This window comes from Pelobates fuscus, chromosome 5, assembly GCF_036172605.1.
Source record: "Pelobates fuscus isolate aPelFus1 chromosome 5, aPelFus1.pri, whole genome shotgun sequence".
NCBI classification, from domain to species: Eukaryota; Metazoa; Chordata; class Amphibia; order Anura; family Pelobatidae; genus Pelobates; species Pelobates fuscus.
The window spans coordinates 66980663-67000361 of NC_086321.1; the positions used below are offsets into that span (position 1 = coordinate 66980663).

General features: G+C 43.8%; 1 protein-coding gene across 1 annotated transcript in view; it reads right to left on the reverse strand.

Annotated features, from left to right (window-relative positions):
- The window catches only part of MTMR12 (myotubularin related protein 12), a 92416-nt gene that overhangs the window by 18985 nt on the left and 53732 nt on the right, over nucleotides 1–19699 (reverse strand). Inside the window, exons 8-12 of the mRNA XM_063453958.1 lie at nucleotides 13873–13948; nucleotides 11519–11622; nucleotides 9997–10121; nucleotides 5043–5121; nucleotides 4110–4180 (exon numbers count right to left, since the gene is read on the reverse strand). Coding sequence (XP_063310028.1) covers nucleotides 4110–4180; nucleotides 5043–5121; nucleotides 9997–10121; nucleotides 11519–11622; nucleotides 13873–13948 — 455 coding nt within the window. The remainder of the gene's footprint in view (nucleotides 1–4109; nucleotides 4181–5042; nucleotides 5122–9996; nucleotides 10122–11518; nucleotides 11623–13872; nucleotides 13949–19699) is intronic.

Here is a 19699-nt window from a genome sequence, read left to right on the forward strand (position 1 = left end):
CAAATACACTAGAACGAACATGTGAAGGTACTCTCTTAGGACATCGTTAATAAAATCCTGGAATACCGCTGGAGCGTTACATAATCCAAACGGCATAACCAGGTATTCGTAATGTCCCATTCTGGTGTTAAATGCGGTCTTCCATTCGTGACCGTCCTTAATCCTGACTAGATTGTATGCACTTCGGAGATCGAGCTTGGTAAAGACTCGAGCTCCCTTCAATCTGTCAAATAGCTCTGATATAAGGGGAATAGGGTAGGCGTTTTTAATGGTAATCCTATTCAAACCCCTATAATCAATACAAGGGCGTAGGTCTCCTTCTTTTTTAGAGACAAAGAAGAATCCAGCCCCGGCTGGTGAGGAGGACCTACGGATATGACCCTTTCTGAGAGCCTCCTTAATGTATTCCTCTAAACAAAGATTTTCCTGGGGGGACAAGGCATAGATTCCTCCCTTGGGAGGCATAGTCCCTGGTAATAAATTTATAGTACAGTCATAAGGTCTATGAGGAGGTAACCCTTCTGACTGGACCTTGTTAAATACCTCTTTCAAATCCATATACTGTTGTGGAATTTGTGTGGTCAAGGGAGGTGTAACAGGAACATTAATGGTGCCAATAGGTTGTGGGATTTGTTTAAAGCAGACACCTTTGCATCTCTCACCCCAACTCACAATCTCTCCTTCAATCCAATCCAAACGTGGATTGTGTTTAAGGAGCCAAGGGAAACCGAGTATTATCGGAACTGTAGGTGAAGAGATAATTTGAAAGGTCATTTCTTCAGAATGGAGAACACCCACTGAAACAGTGATTGGCAGAGTTTCGTGTGTGATGAAAGGCTGGGTAAGAGGCCTCCCATCAATGGCCTCGACTGCTATAGGTTTCTCTTTATGTCTTAAGGGCAGGAGATGTTTTGCAGAGAATTCTTTGTCTAGGAAATTCTCCGCTGCCCCAGAGTCAATCATAGCCTCACATTGAACAGTAGTGTTCTCGAAAGATAAGGTTACTTTGATAAGGAAACGGTTCTTAGTCAATTTAGGGGACATATACATCACACCTAAGGTCGGTCCCCGTACGTGCCTTAGGTGTGCAAGTTTTCCGGCCGAACCGGGCATGACGACCTTAGATGCCCCTTCTTGCCACAATACATACATAACCCCTCGTTACGTCTGTGTTGTCTCTCTGCCTCAGTGAGTTTAGCACTACCCAATTGCATGGGTTCAGGTTCTGGAAGAGGCGTTTGGCTACTCACCACTGGGTTAGAGAAACGAGGGGCTATGGACAAATTAGAGCGTCTGTTACGTTGTTTGTTTTTCTCTCTCTCTCTGAGCCGGTTGTCAATGTCTATCATGTAGGCAATAAACTCGTTAAGATTAACCGGAAGGTCTCTAGCTGCAGTCTCATCGTGTATATTCTCAGCTAAACCTTCAGAGAAAGCAGCCACCAGACCGCTATTGGTCCAATCAACCTCAGACGCTAATGTCCTGAACTCTATAGCATAATCGGCTACAGAACGACTGCCTTGCTTGATTCGCATAAGGGCTTTGGCAGCGTTCTTCTCCCTGCCTTTAGGTTCAAATGTAGCTTTAAAGGCCGTAAGAAAAGTATTGTAATCACGGGCTACTGCGTCATCACTTTCCCATAAGGGGTTAGCCCAGGTCAAAGCTTTTCCAGTTAATTGGTTCATCAGATAGCCTTTTTTTGATCTATCTGTTGGGAATGAACCTGGGGAGGCCTCAAAGTGGTATTCAATTTGGTTTAAAAAACCTCTGAATTCCTTAGAATCACCTCCATAGCGAGGGGGCGGTGACAAGGTTATGGACGGTGGTTTATGTGGTACGGGAACCACTACAGGTGGCGGAACCACAGGTGGTACCGGAGGGACCTCTAAATAGGCAGTCCTCTGGAGCAAGGTCTGAAATGCCTGGGCAAATTGGTCTAACCTGTGGTCCATATCCTCCACCCTACTCTCACATGCGATCATATGCTTGCATAGTTCTGCAGGATCCATGGCCATGTCGTAATGTCACGACTAGTAATGTGGTCCAGCACGCAGAAACTATGTAAACATATACATAAGTAAGAAAAGGAAAATAATAGGAAAGAGCGTAAACCGGTCCTTAGAATGGCCGGACTAATACGCTAGAGACAGAGAATGGTCAAAGGGAAAGCCGAGGTCAAGGAAGCCAGAAAATACTCAATACCGATTAAACAAGCCAAGTCAGGGAAACCAGAGATCAGAATAACCAGGGAAACGCCAAGGATCAGGATACCAGGAAATCAGAAACACGAGAATAGCACTTTCAGGAAACCAGGAAACTGAAACCACGACATGGCAAAGTAATGGGGAAAGCTAGGGGTTTAAATACCCCTCTCTAGGCTATGATTGGTCAGAGGGCGACCTCTGACCCCAAAACGTGCGTGTGCGTTGACGTCGTGACGTCACGCACACGTTGGTATAATTCTCGGGGGCGGGGCTAGCAATAGACGCGACCACGCGGTCGGCGCCATCTTGGATCTGGGCGCGATGCCCGGAAGAACTACGTGCGCGGTTCCCGGCTCGCCGACGAGCAGGTAAGCTCGTGTAGTCGGAGCGGTCGTGCCGGTCGGGCACGACCGTGAGGCTCGGCGGGCCGGTGACCGCAACAATTTGTTTATCTATTGTATCTACTTTGTATGTATTGTACGATATAAAAGAAAATAATAAATAAATTATATATTAAAAAAAATAATTATAACTGTATTTCTCATTGACGTGATGTGTAGAACTTATATATTGGATAGTTACCGTATTTATCGGCGTATAACACGCACCGGCGTATAACACGCACCTCATTTTCAGAAGGAAATTCCAGGAAATTTCCCCCCCTCCCATAGTATTCCCCCCCGCCCATCCCATAGTGTTCCACCCCCTCCCATAGTGTTCCCCCCCCTTTCCATAGCATTCTCCCCCCCTCCCATAGTATTCCCCCCCTTTCCATAGTATTCCCCCACTCATCCCATAGTGTTCCCCCCCTTTCCATAGTATTCTTCCCCCCCTCCGAAAGTATTCTTCACCCCCCTCCGAAAGTATTCTTCACCCCCATCCCATAGTATTCTCCCCCCCTCCCATAGTATCCTTCCCCCCCTTTCCATAGTATTCCCCCCCTTTCCATAGTATTCTTCCCCCCCCTTTCCATAGTATTCTTCCCCCCCCTTTCCATAGTATTCTCCCCCCCCCTCCGAAAGTATTCTCCCCCCCCATAGTATTCTTCCCCCCCTCCCATAGTATTCTTCCCCCCTCCCATAGTATTCCCCCCTTTCCATAGTATTCTTCCCCCCCATAGTATTCCCCCACTCATCCCATAGTGTTCCCCCCCTTTCCATAGTATTCTTCCCCCCCCTCCGAAAGTATTCTTCCCCCCCCTCCCATAGTATGCTCCACCCCCTCCCATAGTATGCTCCACCCCCTCCCATAGTATGCTCCACCCCCTCCCATAGTATGCTCCACCCCCTCCCATAGTGTCCCCTAGTGCACTTTCCCTCTTGTCCCATATTTACTTAACTGTCTTGAAGCGTGGGCCAGCTTCACAGCGCGCACCGCGGTACTGGAACTTTAATTTCAGGTTCCGGTTTCCGGCGGGACTGAAAGGAAGTGTGCACACTATTGTGTGCACACTTTTGTGTGCACACTTCCTTTCAGCCCCGCCGGAAAGTTCAGTACCGCCGGAAGTTCCAGTACCGCGGTGCGCGCTGAACACCGGCCCACGCTTCAAGACAGGTAAGTAAATATGGTATATCGGCGTATAACACGCACCCATCATTTTCCCCCGTATTTTTAGGGAGAAAAAGGTGCGTGTTATACGCCGATAAATACGGTATTTGTGATTTTATTTTTACAACCCATTTAGTGACAAAGTTACATTTCATTAGTTTTCTTATTTTTACTATGTACAACTTATCATTGGTCCATTTCAAATAAACTATTCATTTGTAATACAGAGCTCCTTTGGTATATTCCACATATTAAAAATTTTTTTTTTTTTAAAGATATACATCTTTCCCATGGAGTTACTTTAGGGGTTATTAAATCGTAGTTTAAAACTCAGGGAGAAAAGTTTGTACCACTTACCTTTAAGAACAACATTTATTTTTTGGGTATCTAAATATTCAATGACTTCAATTGCTTTTTTCAGGCACTGCCTATAATTAAAAAACAATGAGGTAATATAAAAAAAAAAAAAAAACACGTCACAGAAATATAAAAGAATGTGCAATGCAGTGATTGTAACGATCGCTAAGATAGTTCAAATAAACCAGGTGCAACATTTACCAAAACAGAGATTCTCTGGTCTATGTGGGAATCGCTATTTAGATCAAAATTATAGATCTCTGCGTTTTAAATTTCAGATCAAGCAAGATTGGGGAAATTGTCCTCAGTTTGTGCATTAATTGACTCTGGTTTGATCTGAAGCATCAGCGGCTATTTAGGAAAAGTAGCTCCTGAGGGTATAAGCCTGGTAAGTATCTCAATGATAGGGAAAGGTTGGATGAATACATGTAGTTAAAGCGGTTCCGTCTTCTTCTGGTTTCTTCGCATATTTTGCTGCCATCTTTTTTCTTCAGCTCCTGGCGTTTCCTCCACCAGGTGCCCATGTCAGATATTGTGTTGCGATAAGAGAGACAATGCCTTTCTACAACAGCCGTCACTAGTACCAGCGGTAGTTTAGCCTTTTCTCAAGCGTACGGAAATGCATAAGACAATGAATCCCTACTTTGCCTTATGATATCTTTTGACTGCGTTGGAATTTCAGTGAAATTTCAACACAATGCAAGTATTTCATAATTATTTTATCTACGTGAAAGAATATATGTTTGAATTTTTGTTGTGTGGTGAGACAGTTGCTTTAATCCTTTACATTTGTATGAATAATTGACAGATTTTCTTTCTTGGTAGGTAGTTTTCATGCTAATTATTTAACTCAATTAAAGTCAATTTAAAAACAAATTTTATTCACTAAAGCTTATGGCTTGTTTGCCGGTTAGAAAAGGCAATGACACTTACCTTACGATTTCTAGCCAATTGGAGGTATCCAGCAAGGTGAACCATTTTAAATCAGAATCCCAAAAGTCAGATGAATTGTCTGAAATTTAGAATTATTGGGGACATTAACATAGTGGGACACACAGAATTCTATATTTATGTAGTGAAAGTGTGCAACTTTGAGTCTGGAGAAGATTATAATACTCGTCACCACAAAAGCTTTGTGGCGTTCAACTTTCAGCAGATATCCCATTTTTTAAATTTTCCACAAGGTTTACCAAGACACCTTAATAATACGTGTGATATCCCAATAATAGAAAATGCTGCTCATGATTGCACTCCTTTTCTAAAATGTATTGGCCGTCATGAAAACAGATGTACAGAAGTAAAAGATGTATATCTTGCTCCACAGTGGCGTACATACCAGGGTCGCAGGGGTCGCGGCTGCGACCGGGCCCGGCCCACCAGGGGGCCCGGCCGCCCCTGCGACCCGGTATGTACGCTCTGGGCCAGCCTCTTCTCCTGGGGGGCCCAGGAGCCGGCCACCTCCGGGCCCCCCGAGGCTGGCCCTCCTTAAACCCGGCGGCCGGCTGGTGCGCGAGGGAGCACTCTCCCCTGAGTGCTTCCTCTTCAGCTCCCTCGCGCACCGCACTGATACCGGAGCCGGAAGATGACGTCATCTTCCGGCGCCGGTATCAGTACGCGGCGCGCGAGGGAGCTGAAGAGGAAGCACTCAGGGGAGAGTGCTCCCTCGCGCGCCCGCAGGACCAGCCAGCCCGCCGGGTGACCGGCCCCCCCAGGAGCCCAGCAGCACCACTGGACCCCAGGGAATCCCCTCAGCACTCCAAAAGGTAAGGAGGCTGGGGGGATTAAATAAAAAAAAAAACATGTGTAAGTGTAAGTGTGTGTGTGTGCAGTGGCGTACATACCAGGGTCGCAGGGGTCGCGGCTGCGACCGGGCCCGGCCCACCAGGGGGCCCGGCCGCCCCTGCGACCCGGTATGTACGCTCTGGGCCAGCCTCTTCTCCTGGGGGGCCCAGGAGCCGGCCACCTCCGGGCCCCCCGAGGCTGGCCCTCCTTAAACCCAGCGGCCGGCTGGTGCGCGAGGGAGCACTCTCCCCTGAGTGCTTCCTCTTCAGCTCCCTCGCGCACCGCACTGATACCGGAGCCGGAAGATGACGTCATCTTCCGGCGCCGGTATCAGTACGCGGCGCGCGAGGGAGCTGAAGAGGAAGCACTCAGGGGAGAGTGCTCCCTCGCGCGCCCGCAGGACCAGCCAGCCCGCCGGGTGACCGGCCCCCCCAGGAGCCCAGCAGCACCACTGGACCCCAGGGAATCCCCTCAGCACTCCAAAAGGTAAGGAGGCTGGGGGGATTAAATAAAAAAAAAAACATGTGTAAGTGTAAGTGTAAGTGTGTGTGTGTGTGTGTGTGTGTGCGCGAGTGTGAGTGTTAGTGTGTGTGTGTGTGTTAGTGTGTGTGTGTGTTTGTGTGTGTGTGTGAGTGTTAGTGTGTGTGTGAGTGTGTGTGTGTGAGTGAGTGTTAGTGTGTGTGTGTGTTAGTGTGTGTGTGAGCGTGTGTGAGCGTTAGTGTGTGTGTGTGTTAGTGTGTGTGTGTGTGAGTGTTAGTGTGTGTGAGTGTTAGTGTGTGTGAGTGTTAGTGTGTGTGTGTTAGTGTGTGTGTGAGCGTGTGTGTGTGTTAGTGTGTGTGAGCGTTAGTGTGTGTGTGTGTGTGAGCGTTAGTGTGTGTGTGTGTGTGTGTGTGTGTGTTAGTGTGAGTGTTGGTGTTTGTGTTAGAGTGTGTGTCTGCTAGTGAGTGTGTTACTGCGTGTGTCTGTTACTGAGTGTGTGTGTGTGTTAGTGAGTCTGTTTGATGTCTGTTAGTGAGTGTGTGTTTGTCAGTGAGAGTGTATGTTTTGTAAGTGAGTGTGTATGTATGTCTGCCGCTGAGTGTGTCTTTGTCAGTAAATGTGTGTGTCTGTTAGCTAGTGTGTATGCATTTGTTCGTGAGAGTGTGTGTGTGTGTGTCTTCAGCACTTACCTTTCTCCAGCGCCGGACTCCCATGGCGCTGGGGATCCCTCCGCCTCTCAGCTCCGAATGCGCATGCACGGCAAGAGCCGCACACGCATTCAAACCGCCCATAGGAAAGCATTACTCAATGCTTTCCTATGGACGTTCAGTGTCTTAAAATGGCGGAAGCGCCTCTAGCGGCTGTCAGTGAGACAGCCACTAGAGGCTGGATTAACCCTCAGTGAAACATAACAGTTTCTCTGAAACTGCTATGCTTTCAGCTGCAGGGTTAAAACTAGAGGGACCTGACACCCAGACCACTTCATTGAGCTGATGTGATCTGGGTGTCTGTAGTGGTCCTTTAAGTGTGTGTGCATCTGCATGCAGTGGCGTACATACCACGGTCGCAACCCCTGCGACCAGGTGCCTGCCGCCATGTGTTGCTGCCCCGGCCCCCGCAGAGTAAGCGCGAGGGGGGGGGCCCACGGATCAATTTTCGCACCGGGGCCCCATGGGTCATGTGTACGCCACTGTTGCTCCATATACATCTATATTACCTATAGACAAAATGAAGCACAAGTTATTATTCTATAACTTGTAATGTAACAATGCAATGATTTGTGGACCCAGGACTTTCTTGAAAACGAGAGAAATCTCAATGTATCTTTCCTGGTAAAATATTTTATAAATAAATTCTATTGGTGCCGGACGTCATATTATTTACTACAATTGTCCCCTGAAGTTGCTGAGACATGATGGAAGTGCCACGGGGAAACAATCATAATGATACACATTTGGTGGCAAAGTACAGGGATTTACTCCTACAGGAGAGATTCTTGATCACTGCAAGTGTGCCCCTTGCATTTCCCGTTCCAATGTTAAGGCAGAAATACAAGTGCATCTTTGCCTAAATAACAAAAGATTATTGGTCCGATTTTATGTGACAATACTCTAAAACTTACTACATTGCCATAAAGTCTCTCCTTATTGCACTGACACCCACCTGCTTTCTTTCAGTACTAATAATTCACTTCTGTCTGATTCATTACTGTCCAAGATGGTGAATTCTAATGGGGAGCTTGTTAAAGCATATCTTTCTGTGGATAAGGTTTAAAGGGTTACTCAAGCACCATGGCCACTTCAGTTATTTTTTAAGTGGTCATGTTGCGTGGAGTCTGTATGTGTGTTTACTCCACCCCCTGCAGCATCAGGAGGCTGCCAACAGCCAGCATGGAACTAGAGCGAATGTGCAACTTGCAAGTCTGTGCCACTTTAATTGGCAACGGCTGTGGCTTTCGCGGCTCTGAAGAAGACAGAAGCGAGTCACCAGACTACCAGAGAGCATTGGAGTCCAGTAGGAACTCAGGTAAGGGGGCAAACAGTTTAGTAATTACCAGGGAACCAGGCCAAGGTAAAAATATGTACAGGCTGGAGCAGGGGTAGGCAACCTTTTAGCAGCACTGTGCCGATATAGGATTGTAATGTCCCATAGCGTGCCGGTCCTATTTTTTTAAATTGAGGTGTGTATGCTGCCGTATTCTGCTTGTGTTATTTTTACTGTAATTGCTTTGTATCATTGTATTTGTGCGTATATGAGCTATTACATTGTATATGTTCAGGAGTAGTTTGTGATATCGTGTATAATACCTATGAATGTGGGCTGTGTATGGGGGCTGCTTGTGGAATTGTGTGTGTGTGGATGGATATGTCACATTGTGTATTTGGTAGTGTGTGTATGTGTGGGGGCTGTTTGGGGTATTGCATGTGAGAGGATGCATGTGGGGTTGTGTGCATGTATGTGGATTGTTAGTGGTGTTGAGTTTGTAGGGATTGTGTGTATGCTTGTGTGTGGGCTGTTCGTATTATTTGTATGAGGGGAGGGTTATTGTGCATTTCTGTGTAAATCTAGCAGTGTGGGTGGCTTCCCTGTGTTCCAGTGGAGACCAGGCTGGCCAGGTACAGATCAAGGACAGGAGCTGCAACAGCAGCTGCAGGCTGCTCTACTACAGTGTGGATTCCCATTCACAAGTGCTGGGAGGAAGTGATCTGAGATCACTTCCTCTACATGTTGCAATGCATAAATTGAGGATTGTCCTTCACCACCTTTTCGTATTAGCAGATATCTGAAGTTTCACTGGGACTCCTGATAGGCCAGAGCCTGTTTGGCTGTAGCAGCCTTGAGTGCCGTGCAAAGACACCTTGAGTGCCGTGCATTGCACTAGTGCCGTAGGTTGCCTACCCCTGGGCTAGAGCATTATAAATCCATGGGTCAATCTAAGCACCACATGCACTTTGTATTGAAAAGTGCTTGGTGCTTAGAGAACCACAAGCCCACTTCTATTACACTATTACAGAGGGTGGACTACAGCGGCAGTGACTTGTATAAATAAAATCACTGCCACATAAGTCAGACCATTAGGGCTGTCAATCATGCTGCCTTGAACACTTTACCTTGAACATATCAAACAATGCTGCCCACATTGTGCAAGGACAAAAAGGATGGCTCTCCTATGACAGAGAGCTAAGCTGGAAACCACAATCCATGGATCTAAAAACACAACCCAAACTGGTCTGTGTATGAACTAATAGCAGCTTTACTATGGCTCCTATCAGTTTAATGAACAGTTCCAAACATCCTTTATAAATTATGGGCTAAAATCTGATGTAGGTGGGTTTCACTTTGCAGTGATTTGGCTGGCAATGTAAAATGTATCTATTAGGGTTAAGGTATCAATTTTCCATTTGTTTTAATTATTGTCAACATTTCTAATGTATTATCTAGAAAATGCATTGAAAAATACTGGGTGAACATTTACTTGGAAAATCCATAAAATGTATGTACGTGCAGAGCTGATTGTACAATAATTAAAGCATGAGGTGACAAAAATGATTCATTTTCTTAACCTGTGCATACATGTAAAAAAAAAAAATTAAACAAAAAATAAGTATATTGTTGCCACTCTTACCTATGAGAAACAGCTGTTTAAATCGATTGTAAGACGTCTGGATTTCAGAGAGTGATGGGAGACTGGCAGACAGATCCTCAATTCGGACTTCTTCATAAGGAGGTCTGTGAAGTGTCTTCTCTACTCTGTATGGAACAGCAAAATACAAGAAAAATATAGAACTCAAAAAAAGACTCCTTATAATTACATGTTACAGAGACAGAATCATTTATCTAAATCTTGCAGACTATTTTGCTACTTGTAGAAACATTCCAAGCACGATAACCACTACAGCACATTGTGCCACCTTATTGTAAGAACCGTTTGCCAATGATTTCACTTTTTACCTGGGGAAAAATAAAACCCTTGAGGAGATTGCACATGTAATACAATGAGATCCCTTTCAGCATGGTGCCCCAGAGAGGAGGTGACAGTCTCCAAATACAAATGACAAACAAAAGTATGGGTACATGCAACTTCCTCAAAAGGCTTTATTTTTGATTAAAGTTGGGATCAGTTTGGCTCCAAACAGAGCCTCTCTCTCCTTACATGGTGTCTGCCAGATGCCGGTCACTTCCTCCAAGGAGAGCAATAAGCTCCTGCATGGAAATTCGTTTGGCTCTTCTAGGCTAAACCCGAGTGTGCAGGACCAGATCACTGGCCGAGTGTCAGCTGTTCACTATCAGGAAAAAACGAAGCCTTTCTTTGCCGGCCTGAGCTTCCGGTTCAGATAGATAAGGTGAATGGCGTCTCATTGGCAAACGGTTTGACTACTTAAATGGGAGGCAAGCACTCCTGGTACTATAACTACTACAGCACACTGTATTGGTTACGCTGCTTAGGATGTTCCATTAAAAAAAGTCACAGTAACTTTTGAGATCGTGAAATATTTTTTTCCCCTTCATCCAAGTAAAAAGTTTACTAAAGTAAGGTATGCAGCAAAGCTAAGCAGACATCACCTACAAAGTAGTTCTGGTTCACCAACATCTTCCAAAAATTCTCCAGGTGCAGCGTGCACACTTGGGCATCTTCTTTCACAATGCCAAAGGAATGCATGAGTGCTCTGGCAGTTCTTTCATGTGATTTTAAATCTTATACCTCTTTGTACCTTAACAGCCTCATAGAAAAAAAAAAAATAGAAAAAATATATAGAGAAATAGCACATGGCTAACAACTTGCAATCAGCTTGGAAAACACTGTCTGAAGTCAAACTCCTTCTTACAAAATTCTGGGGCTGTATCTTAACATGTGGAGTTCAGTTAGACAGTTAGCCAGCTTTGCATTTAGGAAGAGTGCTTTTATCATTTTTCCAGGAATTCAAAGCTTTTTGTAATTTTGTTTGCACTTTAGTGTTGAATATATGCCAAGTATGCATATTTAGCTTAATAAATTAACATTTTCATGGAGTTTCCTTGTGGCACTTTATTAAAACTAGAGGAGTGTGGTAAAACTCTCTTTATAGATATGAGTTTATGACTATGTTTCAGTTATTATCCACACACATTTAGCTATAGCTGTCCTGGAGATATGAAAGTAAACTGACCTGTCCAAGAAGGCTTTTTGTGCTTGCATGTTCCCATCATCCACATCTTGAAGAGAAGACATTTTTAAAATGGCTGAACCATTCTGACAAGACCAGCACCAAATCTGAAAACCAAGACACCAGCAAATGTTATACTGATTTTTCTGTGAAGAAAATGGACAGCTTCTTCAAAATTTCAAATTTCCCACAAAAATAACAGTTTGCTAAAGTACCTAAATGCAAGAAATATCAGTTTAAAATAAAACATCAATGTGTACTTCTAGTGTGAAATTATCCAATGTGCTAAAATAATGTACGTTTTGTGAAGAGATTTGCACTGGTCAATTGCTAAATTATTACAAATCATAAAATAAAATTACCTGTTTTATTATTGTGGCAGTACTCCCCTGAGTGGTGCAGATTTCACAAGCAAAATGTGTGTTACTTAAAAGGGACACTGTATTCACCAAAACAACTTTAGCTTAATTAAGCAGTTTTGGAGTATAGATCATGGCCCTGCAGTCTCACAGCTCAATTCTCTGCCATTTAGGAGTTAAACCACTTTATATTTACATCCTTAATTACACCTCCCTGCATGTGATTTACACAGCTTTCCTAAACACTTCCTGTAATCAGTCATCTAATGGTTACACTTCCTTTACTGCAAATTCTGTTTTTAATTTAGAATTTCTTATTTCCTGCTCTGTTACTAGATTGATGGACTCTACAAGAGCCTCCCTGTGTGTAATTCAAGTTCAATTTACAAAGCAGGAGCTAAACATTTTTTACATTTACTATATATCTGATTGAAAGTGAAACCATTTCGTTTTCATGCAGGCTGAGTCAGTCAAAGCCAGGGAAGGTGTGGCTATGGCAGCATAAACAAACAAATTAATTTTTACCTCTTAAATTGCAGAAAATTGAGCAGTGAGACGGTAGGGGCATGATCTATACACCAAAACTGATTAATTAAGCCAAAGTTGTTATTGGCAAAATATCCAGCAATTCTTTTTCTTTCCAATTATATTAAATGCAATTACTAAATATTTTTTCCCAGGCATATAAAGCTTCCTTTAGTTACATAGTAATCTCACTCAGGACAAAAAAACAACAAAAAAAAAAAAAACTTCAATTTTCACAAAGGCTACATCAGGGTCTGCTGCTCTGCGGCAGAGTGACCCTCAAAGTGGAATCTAATTTTTGGATTTTTGAAAAGCTTGGACTATTAATGCCAGAGTTGATAACTGACAGATTTGAAGATGTTATTTCTATAGGCCAGTGGCTTCCATTATTTATGGTCATCTTTGACCTTCTGGTCATTGACCATGATTTAAATTCAAGCAACAATCCCACTGCTAAATACACAAACAGCCAATCGGCTACTAAATGTAAAATGTACTGCCCCCCCCCACTCCCTAACCTGGCCAGAGTAAACAAGGACACACACACACAAATACAGATTTATTTAATAATTATTATTTAAAACATCCCCCATAAACATGTACAGCCCTGGAATGAGTTGTGTGCATGGGATGCCCTGGACAGACAGCAAACTGACACGTCTACTTTGAGAAGGCGTGCTTGTCATTGTTAACGACATGACATATCCATCCTATTTTTCTGCTCTGGCGTCAAATGCCCGCCCCACATTATTCTCCCAGTCAAGCTCTGTCTGAGCTACACTTCTGGTTAGGGTTGAATATCCTGGGAAACGTAACTTGCAAACGTGTGCTGTGCCCGGTTTAGCATTCAGAGTCTAATTAAAATATATTGTGTGTTTCTGAATACATCTACATAAAAGCCAGCAGTACATTTCTAGATTGCCGTCCATGCAGAAAAAGAAAGTATAAGAAAAGAAAATGTTTGTGCATCCATTACTCAAAATTCATCTAAGTTACACTCGTTCACAAAAGACAATTTGACCAACACACAAACAGTTGTACAGTACTTTCTAATTTTCTCAAGCTTTTTCATGCAACCGTTTTTCTTGTTATTGTTTCAGTTCAGTCTGCTGTAAAGAGGAATGGAATATAAATTGTACACCACGCACAACATGTACACCTAAGCCCAGTTCCCACATTTAAGAAGTGCGTGCTATTTGGGACTTCCATGACCACAGAACTGGTAAACCACTGTAAAGATGAAACAATTAATATACATGCGCAAACTTAGTTTGGTGAGGAACACTATATTTTAAGGAGTACTTTGCTACTGCAGTTTCATAGCATATAAACCACTATAAACTAGAAGGATAATGCAGTAATAAATAAGAGTCACACCCTTTAGAACATTTAAAAATAAAAAAAACCCATAAAGAAACATGTATTAACTTGTATATTCCCGATTCCTCATGTAAGGAACAGGCATCTACTCACAGGAATCCCTTTTCCCTGGAATGTAAACATGATGTCCTCAGGCAAAGAAACAGGAACGACAAAATGTTGTGGTAACCTGTAGAAACCAGCATAACAAGTACATTTATAGCATGAAATCCTAGCGTGTATACACATCCTGCAAGGCTTCATCATTTAGTCAAGATTTCAAAACGACAGCAAATAACTTTACTTTGAAAATGAGTCTCCTGGACCTCGCAAAACACAAAGAGGTTTAGTCACTAAACTGCAAATAGTGGTGAACTGAAAACCAAACTACAAAATAAAGCCATTAAAAAAAAAAAAAAAGTAAAAATCCAAGCTGTGTATAGTTAGTTGTTGAAATGTTTCAAGTGATTTCTGCAATTCTGCTTTCAATTCACTGCTATTCAGTATTTAGTGAATAAGTTCTGAAGGCATTTAACCTCTGCCTCGGAAAATGTGGAGAAGTGACGCAGAAATGACACATTTTCAGATGAAATTGCTCAACTTAAGAATTCCTCCAACTCCACTATTTCGGCTTACAATATGCAATTCCCTTGTCCATTCTCCACAATCCCAGTGTCATGAATAACCAGGAAAGAGAGAAAGTCTCATAAGAAAACACTGCTAAAGACAAACTGTGCCGTGCCATCTTTTCTGACTGTTTTGTAACAGTTTTCTGTGGGATTTAAGGGGAAATACTTTATTTACACCAATAAATTTAATTAAACATTGAAAACAACCTATGCCTGTTTTAACCTTTTTTCATAAGGTTTTTTTTTTCTTTTTTTTTTAAATAACATTATAGTTTAAGCAAATTACATCATGATCTCCTACAAAAAAGGCAAAACCCAGGGCAAACATTGCAAATAAAGAAGATGAATAGAAATATAATTTCTGCTTTTCTCTGTATACTTTCTCTATTCTGACTGCCAGGTGCAAAGGACAGAACTTATAGCAATGATTGACAGGGAGTTATGATGCAGTTACGTGATAAAAAGATGGGGATTTCTACATTAAAGGGACATTATAGTCATCAGAACAACTACAGCTTAATGTGGCTGTTCTGGTGTCTACAGCATGTCCTTGCAGGCTGAAAACACTACCTTTTAAGAGAAAAGGCAGTGTTTGCATTACTGCCTAATAACACCTCTAGTGGCAGTCACTCAGACATTAGAGGCGCTTCCTGGGCAACGCTTTGCATGGAGAAGCTGAACGCTACCCATAGAGATGTATTGATTTAATGCATCTCTATTATTAGATGATGATTGGCGCAGTGTGGAATTTTGTCGTGCATTCAGAATAATATCTCAAAATGGTAAGTAAAAACCTTTTACTCCTCTAACAAGGGGGCCGGTAATCTAAACTGTATTTTGTATTCGTGACGCTATTGTGTTCCTTTAAGTTTATGTTTCAAATCTCACAAATAAATATTGTTAAATATAAGGATAAGTTCCCCTTTAACATTATCCACACGCCAAGTTTCAGTTCTATTGCGGTTTTGCCATAGTGGTTGCCACACAATGTAAGATTGCCTGACACAATGTTCAAAGGTCAGGAACGCAGACTTCACGGCTATCAAACGTTCTAAGCTACTAAATCACTAGATGTGATTGACTTTCTAACATTCCCATCCCTCATTTATACCGGTTAACAATTAAGGGAGAGAAGCACTGATAACATCTCATTTTATACAGTTCACACAATACTTCTGTATTCTATTGCCAAGCATCAATATAGATTTCTAAAACAAAAAAGAAACATATTTGATGTGGGATTATTTAAAAAACCTTATTGTATTTGTATTCAATTATTGCACTAACTCCATTTTAACTTTATACTGTGACAATCCTCCATTTTGTCCCCCTAACCTGACTTCTTCAATCCTCCATTTTGTCCTCATAACCTAACTTGTTCATTTTAAAATCACCTTACATGACAGAATTTCCCAGCACATCTAATACAATAGAACAAAGACTGTATTTTCTATAAAGATATGATTAACACAGGAATTGCTGACTTTTCCTTAGATTTGCAACAAAGTATAATTTGAAGGCCATGCGAACACAGTAGTAATGAAATGTTCTATTCATAAGAGACCTTGCACCTGGCCACGAGGCCTGAGATCACCGACCGTGTAAAATGACGCTCAAGACCCCTTGTCCCCCACCCGTGTCCAGAACAATCCCACCTCTTGGTGGGTGGACACGGGATTAACCACTTAGTCTTTTGAGCCAATTAATAATATTGATAGGTGGACACTAATCCCGACACTTGACAATTAATCCAATCAATGATGTTTATTTACTGATATTCTAATAAGCAATGATGACGTAAAATGTCTCTTAAAAGGACCTGCGTGTCCGCTTTTTAATCACTTGCCAATAAATTTTCTCGAAGTTATTTTAACCTGAACCTTGTGTGTCAGACTTAATTACTTCAGCGTATATACGCAATTTATTTTATTGATTTGGACAGGAACAGATAGACATTTAAACATTTTGGTTTACTGCAAAAAGTACCATAACAACTTGGCTGCCCAACGTGGGGCATCGGGCTATGTCCGGCCGGTGAGCCATCCTAAGGAAGACAAGGGTGGACGGAGGAATCCAGGGGGAAGGAAGGGAGATTGATCACCTCCAGATACACGGTAGAGACTTCTGCAGAGCCACCGGTACGTTCCGGCCCCTTTGATTGACCCGTCCACGTGTCTGTGACTGCTTCCCGGGAGGACATCAAAGACAGGTAATATCTTGCCCGGTGTCTCGTTACTCATTTGTTTACCTGCATTTTAGTCTATCTGTTGCCTGGGTGTGTTTGAATTGTGTTTGAATTGTTTGCCTGTTTCCCCATTTTGAGATAAAGGGGGGGTGGACCTGCAGGGGATTTGCCTGGGGTTCTGTCTTGCTTGTTTTCCCCTTTTTGGGATAAAGGGGGGTGGACCTGAGGGGATTTGCCTGGGTCTTCTGTTTTGTCTGTTTATCTGTTTGTATTTTACCTCTTTTTGGGATAAAGGGGGGTGGACCTGAGGGGATTTGCCTGGGTCTTCTGTTTTGTCTGTTTATCTGTTTGTATTTTACCTCTTTTGGGATAAAGGGGGGTGGACCTGAGGGGATTTGCCTGGGTCTTCTGTTGCCTGTTTTACCCCTTTTAGGAACCACGGTGCTGTGGTTGTAGGGAAAAAGGGGGGTTGACCTGTGGATGTGTTCCTGGGGGTCATCTTTTCCTGTTTAACTCTTTTAGGAGCCTCGTGGCTGGGGCTGTAGGGAAAAAGAGGTGTGTTGGATCTGTGGAGATTGTGTAGACTCATAGTTTCCTGGGGATCCTTCTTGTGTCACTTTGATAGCCTTGCTAGCTTCTCTGTGCACGTTACTCTGCTTGCAGAGTGGTGGTACCCTCCAGCTTTGAGCGCTGAGCTGGAGCTATTCCAATTTTTATTTTGTGGTGTGTGAATTCGGGCAGGCATTGCTGTCTTCATCACCACGGAGTAGTGGGACTTATAAAGTGGGTTTTTATAGGGGCACTACAAGGGTGAGGGTAGCGCAGACACCATTAGTGGGCTGCTGTGACGAGGGAGGCATATGGATTTCGGACCGGTGTTAGCTGTTATCCTTGGCCGTTGGTAGTAAGATACTACGGGATTGAGGGAGGTGACTTTGGAGTAAGCACACGAGTAAAGGAAAGGAATTACTGTTGATTTTATTTGAACTGTGATGCATGCACTGTATTTCAACTGTATTGTTGTCTTGGTTGTTTAATGAGGAGTCTCATGTACTCCTGTGTCTGTCTCTAAGGATTTTTCCTTGCCTTTCATCTTTTCTACACTTTCTATATTATTATACTATCCACTCCCATTCCTCTTAAAAGAGAAGTGATTGGTCACACACTTCTCACCTCGCTCCAATCCGTGTCTACCACCCCGGGTAGGCGGATTCAGTGACTAGTCTACGTTTTGGGAAGACGCACCTGAGAAAGTCCCACGATTCTCGGGTGGCAGTCGAGCATTGTAGACGTTCTTGTTCAAATTTCCCTCTCTCTCTCTATATCTAGGACGCTGGTATAGGGGTAAAGGGACTATGGGACAGGATTTAGATAAGCCCAGCAAGGGCTGGTTAGCATGTGATTTGGTAGAGAACAGAGAGGGTGAAGAGATGGTTAAAGGTGTTGAAAAGATTGCAAAAGTATGTAAAATTGCTGTACCGACATGTGGGAGATTGCAACCAGAAAGTTGGCGCAAGTTACTAGCAGAAATGAAAGGCAAGCTTACAGATAATGGTTTATTAAAGACTGCTGAAGCATGGTACAGAGTAGCGAAGGCTATTCAGTTAGAAGGTTGGGTTGAGGAAGAAGTAAATCACAAAGGTGTAAAATTGTTTGTGTATCATAAAAATTGTGTTGCTGGGGTTTACCCTCAGCCAGCGCCCCAAAATGGCGCCCAGGGGATGTCCGTCCCCAAGGTTCAGTCAGCCATAGGTGATAGCCAGCTGACTATGTTCCCCACTCCCGATCCTCCCGAATCCCATCCCATCACCTCCCCTGTCTGCCCGGTCCTGAATTCTGATGGATCTTTCTTTACCCCTTCCCTTTCTCTAACGGTCCCATCATCCTCAGCCATCCCCACGCTTCCTTCCATGCCTAATCCTAACATCTCATCTGCCGCCTCCTCCCTGCAATCCCTCTCTATGGTTAATCCCCTTCCATCAGCACCCGTCCAGCTAACTACCCCTCCCTCCCATGCTACGACTCCTCTTTCTGCATCCATACCTACTAATCCTGTCCTGTCTCCTCCGATAACCAGCTCCGCCCCAGTCCAATATCCTACCTCCTTAACCGTACCTGCCCACCCTACTCTTTTGCCCTCCCCTGCCTGGCCCTACCCCTTCCCATATCCCATGGCCCTGCCCTACCCCGGTTACCCTCCCTTTCCCCAAGCCACTCCCCAGGTTCCGGTCATGCCCAGTCCGGCCCAATCTACCCCGGAAGTGCCCATATCAAATATGGCCGCCGCTCCTTCCCTTAATCCTGAAGCAACTCCTTTCCCCGCCTCCAATATGGCGGCTCCCAGTTCAGCCCTGATGCCAGTAATTCCCGGCGACTACCTGTCCCCAGGTTACGACTCGCTAGCCACCCCTGCATCTGGGGCTCATTCCCAGCCACCGACCCTTTCACCTCACGCGGGACCTGCACCGCGTAGAAGAGTCAATATCATAGAATTCGATGATGACGAGATGGACAGGGTGTCCCATGTCTCATCGGAACTTGCTGCGGGAGCCCCATCTCATCGTTCTATCGATGATCCCTTCGGCCACAAGGGTCGGGGAGAACAGGCCCCTCCTAAATATGTAGCTTTTAACCCCACTCAAGCTAGTGCTCTGATGAAATCACTCCCGGACCCAGAAAAGCAGCCCATGCCCTTCTACCGAGGGATAGTTCAAATTCAAAAGACTTATTCAGCCGCATGGCGTGATCTATTGAGCATTTGTGCTATTAAAGCAGGGGATGCATATTGGCCAAGTATGGCCCGACACCTCAGTACAGATCAGCTCAACAGTGATGTTGATTACCCCTCTGGAGTAACTTTTTGCACCCAATTAAAAGAATGGGCTAAGGACAAACTTGCAGATCAGGCTGCTGGCCTTACTGATGTTATTCAAGATAAAGGAGAATCAGTGGAAAGGTTTCATGCAAGACTGTATCAAATGTTTACAGATTTGGGGTTTGATCTTACTGACAAAATTCATTCACAAATGCTGTCAGGTGCGTTTGTCCAAGGTGTTAAGGACTCTATACGCAAGGGAATCATTGCTGCACGCCCTGAATATAAGGTTGTTCCCCTGGATACCCTACT